This window comes from Gossypium hirsutum, chromosome D06 (genome assembly GCF_007990345.1).
Source record: "Gossypium hirsutum isolate 1008001.06 chromosome D06, Gossypium_hirsutum_v2.1, whole genome shotgun sequence".
In the NCBI taxonomy this organism is placed as follows: Eukaryota; Viridiplantae; Streptophyta; class Magnoliopsida; order Malvales; family Malvaceae; genus Gossypium; species Gossypium hirsutum.
This window is the reverse complement of record NC_053442.1, coordinates 22,163,906-22,171,087: the sequence shown is the minus strand read 5'-3', so window position 1 is coordinate 22,171,087 and position 7,182 is coordinate 22,163,906. Positions and strand designations below refer to the sequence as shown.

At 33.5% G+C, this 7,182-nt stretch overlaps 1 protein-coding gene across 1 annotated transcript; it reads left to right on the top strand.

The window, feature by feature from the left end:
- The first annotated feature begins 2,235 nt into the window (after positions 1–2,235).
- Positions 2,236–6,081, top strand: LOC107901575 (WD repeat-containing protein 76). The gene is made up of 5 exons (XM_016827631.2): positions 2,236–2,456; positions 2,548–3,271; positions 3,376–3,782; positions 5,256–5,354; positions 5,460–6,081. The coding sequence occupies exons 1-5, from the start codon at positions 2,323–2,325 to the stop codon at positions 5,671–5,673; spliced, it is 1,578 nt and encodes a 525-aa protein (XP_016683120.1). The 5' UTR covers positions 2,236–2,322; the 3' UTR covers positions 5,674–6,081.
- The last annotated feature ends 1,101 nt before the right edge of the window (positions 6,082–7,182 follow it).

Below are 7,182 nucleotides of genomic sequence, written 5' to 3'. Positions count from 1 at the left end.
ACAGTTTCCTTTAGATAGTTTCGACAGCTCCTGTGGTACTTTGAGAAACGTTGGTCGTTTGTCTCCTAGGATACAACAACAAAATGATCGCAACAGTAGTACCTTTGCAATGATCAATAGACCTTACCTTCTTCTATCACCGAAACGTTTGAAAATTTTGGAGAAAAAATAAAATAATTTTTTAGAGTGAAAAATCCGTTGTGTGTATGTGTCTAAAGAATTCCGCAGTATTCTTTAGGTTTTTATAGGCTTTCAATATGGAGGAATTTTGGAAATTTCCATGAATAAAGATACAAATCTGCATTAAGGAACCTTTAAATCAGTTTGAATAAAATCAAAATCAATTTGAATAAAATAAAAATAAAGTTGAATAAAATCAAATCAAATTGATTTTCAATTTAATTAGAATAAAATCAAATAGAGATATTTGTTCTTTTAAAATAGATTCTGTATAATATCTGTTGAGAGAAAAAAAATTGTATTGCGCTAAAATATCCGCAAGCCCTTTTTAGCCTGCCCGATTGGTTCGAATATTTCATGTCGCCCACGTTGTGTAGGTGTGCCCTAACTCCGATGGGTTTGGATCTACACCCCTTGGCACACGAGGCAAGGTTTTAAGCTTTAGTCATTCAATAACTCTCAAGTAGGTTCTCTCATATATACATATATTACACTTGGTATTTAACCAATGTAGGATCTAAGTTTTTCTTTTCTCAACAAATATTCACAAGTGGCTTACTTTGAGAATCAATTTCTAATTCATCACTCAATCATTTTGAGCATATGATATACTGTTGTAAAGGTCTCATGGAGTAGATATAAAACCATAATTTTATGATTCAACTCTCCATATTTACCAATCAAGAATATGCCTCAAAGTTTCCAAAAATTTCAAATTTTCCAACACGCTTTCTACATAGTTGGTAGGAAAGCGCGTCTAGTTGGTTGGGCTTTCCTCTAATGGTAAATTTAAAATCCGACCAATGATAAAATTATAAATGGCCCAACGGTAACTTTTTTTCCTATATATACCCAAGTCATTTTCCACTCTTTTCACTCAAATTCAATTCTCTCCATTCTCTCAATTCTCTCAAAATTTTCAATAAATTTGTATAAAAATATTCTAGTTTTACTTTATTATTTCATAAATTATTCATTTTAATTAATTTTCTACGAATGAAAATTTCTCTTATTCGTTTCGACGACAAACACAATTCCGTCAAGAAATTGACAATGGTAATAATTTTTTTATTAATTTTAAAGTTTCTAATTTTTTTAAATTTACTTTGTTGATATAAATAGGCAAATCATATTTTGGAAGGATTCATACACAATTTATGAAAGAGTGCACCCAATGCAATTCGTCATCATTTGTAAGATGCGGGATTCTTATATGCGTGTTGTATGTTCGAGGGTTGTAAATTGGATCCCACACTTATCAGCGCGTTGGTGGAAAGATGGAGATCTGAGATACACACATTTCGCCTTTCATGCAGTGAATGTACAATCACACTCGAGGACGTAGTTTTATAACTCGATTTACCGGTGAATGAGTTTGTCGTTACAGGAACAGTGGTCATTTTTTATAAGGAGGACATTTGCGAGACATTTTTAAGAAAGGTGCTGAAAAAGTTTCAAGGTGATCGGATAGAGATGAAATGGTTGAAAGATAATTTCAATGAATTTGATGAGCACGCGACTGATACGCCTGAGCACTCATCCTGAGATTTATTGGGGCATTTTAATGTCCAATAAATCTTGAAATTTTGTACACATGACTATTACAATTGGATGCGCTTTCTTGCCAACTGTGGAAAAAACACGTCCAACTGGACGCGCTTTCACACATTCTTTTCAAAATCGACTAATTTCTCTTATTTAAAAAAACAACTTATTTTACCAATTTCTTTCTTACATATATGCCTAATTTAGTGAATCTTATATGCAAAACAAGACAAAAAAAATCAAATCTCAAAATTAATATTGAAAAAACTATATTGAAATATAACTATTTAAAAAATTGGACGAAACCAAAGCAGTACAACGTAATGTTTTTGTTTAGGGATGATCATGGATAATGTGTGATTTTTTAATTTCATTAAATGAGAAATAAACGGCCAGTGACCTTCCACGTAGCAGTACAAATCTTTTTGCCGCCAATATTATTTCCCGCCCAAACCCTCCAATCATCGTAAACCCAATATAACCACAACCACCATGAGCATTAGCCATTGGACACAGTCCCCCACCCCCCCCCCCCCAAAAAAAAAAAGAAACCCTTCTTCCTCTCTGCATTCCTGCTGCAAAGTTCTTTTGTCTATCATGGCGTCTCAGAAACTAACAGATTATGAACGTCAAAGGCTCGAAAACATAAAGAGAAACGCCGAAATGGTGGCCGCACTCAAGCTCCACTCAAAAGCAGCCACTCTTTCAGCCGCCACCGCCAAACGCCACAGGTAAAACAACATAAATCCCATTTTCTTTTTTTTCTTTTCCCCATCTATTTTTTGCTACAATATTTGATGTAAAAGAGATTTTGAATTGCAGGATGAAAACGTTTAAAGCGAGTCCAGAGAAAAAACCCAAGACGGAAACCCCTATCGTAATTCGACGGTCGTTGAGGACGAGAGGTATGCCGCCGGATTCAAAAGGTTTGCCTGATGACTTTTCTGACAATTTCGATAAAACACCAAAATCCGTTAGCGTTATAAAGCCGCAATCGCCTCGTGTTTTGGGTCCTATTAGTATGGGAGATGCTTTTAGTGGAGATGATGAAACGGAGTCTAACAAAATGCTGGTTGGGACAATTTTGAGTATTGCAAAGGAGACCCAAGTTGGTGTTTCGGTTAAGGATGTTAAAGATGAGATTTTTAGTGACAAAGGAGCTTTGGGTTCTTGCAAAAGTGAGGGTTTTGAATCACTAGGTACAGAAAAGGTTGATGAGAGTTTGAGTGGGAAAAGGAAGTTGGTCAAGGGTGTGGTTAAAAATGAGTATTTGGATGGTTTAGTTAAGATTGAGAAGAGTGATCAATGGCTGGAATCGTTGGATTTGAAACCGGAAAATGTAGCACGGCTTTTGCCTGGAAGGATTATGGTGGTTAAGTTTTTCCCTTGCAGTAGTGTGAGGATGATTGCAGCTGGGAACAAATTTGGGAATATTGCATTTTGGAATGTGGATTCTAACAATAAAAAGGAAGATGGCATATATCTTTATCGCCCGCATACTGGCCCCATTTCTGGGATTTTGATTCATCAACATTCGATGTCAAAGGTACTTTGGATTTCAAGAATCTATTTATTAGACCGAGATTTTACAATTTGTTAAAGGGTGTGCATATATGATGTTTTCTCTATCTTTATTGCTTTTGGATGCAGATTTATAGCAGCTGCTATGATGGCTTTATTCGATTAATGGATGCTGAGAAGGAAGTTTTTGATCTAGTGCATTCTTGTGATGATACCATATTTTCCCTCTCTCAGCAGCCTAATAATTCGGAGACCTTATATTTCGCTGAGGGTCGTGGAGGATTGAAGGTTTGGGATATTCGGACTGGGAAGTCCAGTAGAAACTGGATGCTTCATGAAGATAGGATCAACACCATAAACTTCAACTCACAAAATCCCAACATAATGGCAACCAGTTCAACGGATGGAACTGCTTGCATCTGGGATTTAAGGAGTATGAGTGCCCATAAACTGAAAACCTTAAAGACTGTGAGCCATAGTAGGGCTGTTCATTCTGCTTACTTCTCTCCGTCTGGAAGCTCTCTTGCGACCACAAGGTATTAAGTCTTTTCTTAACCCTATATTCGTTGATGCTTTTTGTTATCTTCCACACCGGTTAAGCAACTTGCTTTGCAGTACATACTTTATTATATATCAAGTTATAATTGACTTGAATGGATGCCCTCTATGTTGAGATATGTAGCTTCTATTGTTTTGAGGATGTCTTTGGTAGTAGGTGGTTCTAAGATGTTACCTTGTTTATTAATTGTGTCCTTTTGGCAACGCTAAACATTGCTTTAATTGGTGATTTCTGGATAAATGGAAAAAATCGTTACATGTGGTGTTAAAATAAATGCTGCATAATAGAGTGGGAGGCCATCCCCTGCTCATCTGGAGGTGCACATCCACTTAGGGACATATGCAGAGGGGTAAAGAAAGAAGTTAGTGGACAACTACCAATGAATATAAGAGGATGCCTGTGAGAGGGTCTCAACCTTTCTCAAACAAACTTCCAAGAATGAATGCTAAATATAAAAGGTTTTCTATCATAAATATAAACATGTATGAACCAGAACTAGGGGTCGGCCAAGCAATGCCCAAAGACTCCCATTCCTTTCCTGGTTGGACCAACCCAACCGGCTTTTGGTTCTTGAGTGTGTTGGGAGATTAGGCAGGAGTAGGCAGTTTCGGTTAGCACGTTGCATTGGTTGACAACCAAGTTCCCCGAAAGCAGCTTAGCTTAGTAGCTTAACTCTTCCTACTGGCACGGTGCTGCTGGATGCCAGTCATTGGTTTATATGTTCCTCTTAGTATCTACTCTAGGAATAAATTTTTTCCCTATCTTTTTTTGAGAACCGTCTAAAGTTACAACTAAAAAAACTGTAATGGTTTTGAATTATCTCAATTGAAGTAATGAGCCTCCCAATAGAACTTCAATTTGATTGCAAACAATTGAATTATTTGGCATAGGATAGGAAAGCAAGGCTAGTTTCAGAGTTTTAAATTATTGGTTGATTTATGTAATTATTAAAACTCAATTTTTATATTTCTTTATATAGTTTCCACTGCTTTTGCAGTTATTTTGTCCCAATACAAAATTAGTTCTTAGTTCATGCATTATTGATTCTTCACCTGCTGATAAGAATAATTGAAAACAGAAGCTAAAATGCTCTCTTAAAAAATAAAAGAAATGACATTGGCTCATTTTCATGACTTTGCCCATTTCTTTTTCTTCCATTTTTTTTTGTTTCTTCCTTCATGTGTTTTGATGGTGATTTGACCTGGGATATTCAAGACCTAAGCTAAACAAAAGCAATCACAGAGATATTGCGGGACAGGATTTAAGCTTTCATAGGCCCAGATAAATGGTTCAAACCAGCTAATGTATTGTAGCTTAAAATGAAGATATGGACAAACCAGAAACACAAATTCTTCTGGTTGCATAGAATCTTCTACAATTTAACTTAATGTAATCTGTATTTTACTTGATTTCCCCCCTATTAAACTAACATTGTTTTGTTTTTGTATAGTTTGGACAACAAGGTGGGTATAATAAGTGGAGTTAATTTTGAGGACGCTTGTATGATATACCATGATAATTGGACTGGGAGGTGGCTTTCCAGTTTCAGGTTGGCTTTTTTTGCATGTCTTTCATGTCCCACTCTTTGTTCTTCTCAAGTGATCTGCTTGATGGTTTAATTTTTTTTATCATGTATATATATATTTGTAAGCAGAGGTATATGGGGGTGGGATGATTCATACATCTTCATTGGCAACATGAAAAGAGGTGTTGATGTAATCTCTCCATCACAAAAGAGAAGTGTTATGACTTTGCAGAGTCCAGAAATGTCTGCAATTCCATGCAGATTTGATGCGCACCCATATAAAATTGGGATGTTAGCAGGAGCCACCAGTGGGGGTCAAGTTTATCTATGGACACCATGTTAAAAAAATCTGAATCTTTCAAGGAATTTGTGCTTTGTACTTGCAAGCAAGGTATTTTTTGGTCAGACTTAGTAGCCAATGTGCATCACATATCCGATCTTTGAATCTCATTTGTTCTTGACAATTCTAGTAACCAATGCTTACATTTTATGATATCATTATCACGTAAAAAATTGTTAGAAACAACAGAAGCACAACTGATTTGGCTTGACTTATAGTCAGACGGTCATACCGTATTCAATGTTGGCTTTATGCTTAAATTTCAATGCATGGGGCTTTGGTTTCTTCTTTTTCAATTTTAAAGCTAACGAGTGAGAGTCGTCATTGTCCTCACATTATCAGTTGTACAATGTAAACTATGGTAAAAGGATTATGTATGTATAATATCCAATTTTAGCCGGGGTTTACATATGGAAACATCATTTTCGAAGATATACAATTTTAGATATGATATGCAATCTTAGGTATGATATATGCAATTTTAGATATGATATATACAATCTTAGAAGATATAATTTTATAATTTTAGAGATTTAATTTGTAGATATTTTTTAATCTTAGTCGTTGATGTAATTGATCTATACCGTTGGATTTGGGGAGGCTCAGCTATAAATAGAGGCATTTCCCTTCATTAAAAAGAAAAAGGGAAATCAATAATAAAAAAGGAAGAAGGTGATACCACTGCGAATTTTATTTATTTATTTTATTTAGCCTTAATAAAGTGACGCGTTTCAAAAGATGGAAATATTTTTTCATTCGAGCCCTATGAGTTATTCGCGCCTTTTAATTGGACCCTTCATTTTTTTAAAATTATGTTGATTTTCAATTTAATCATTAATCTTTCATTTTAGGTTTTTAGTCTATTTTATTAATTTTGTTATTATTATTATTATTATTATATTATATATTATTATTATTATACCTACATATATGTGCGCATATACATGTTAATATATATACATATATATTTTAAACGTTTTAATATATATACATATTATATACCTACTTTATTATTATTTTATTTTCATAGTTTTTTATACATATATATACACATTTATATTTCATAATATTTATACGTTTGTCCATATTCTATGATTTTTATATGTTTATACATTTTTGTAATATATACACATATATTTATACTCCATTCAAAGCTTATTATAAATATTTTCCACGTTTTATATTATATTTATATATTTCATTTTTTTGTAAATGCATGAATATATTTTATATGTATATATTTATATTTTCCTTGTTTTCATAAATGCATTATGTATTTTATATATATATATATATAAGTTTTATAACCCAAAATTTTATAAGTAAATTATCTTTATGTCTTTTATTCTTCATAATTTCGAATGTATATATATTTTGTACCTTTTTCTCTTTATATTTTTTTTGTTTATTTCCTTCATTTGCTTATTGATTTATGTTTTCATTTATATTCATTTAATATTTTACATGTCGTTGTTTATATACATTAATTTCGTTTATTTCTATGCCATTGTT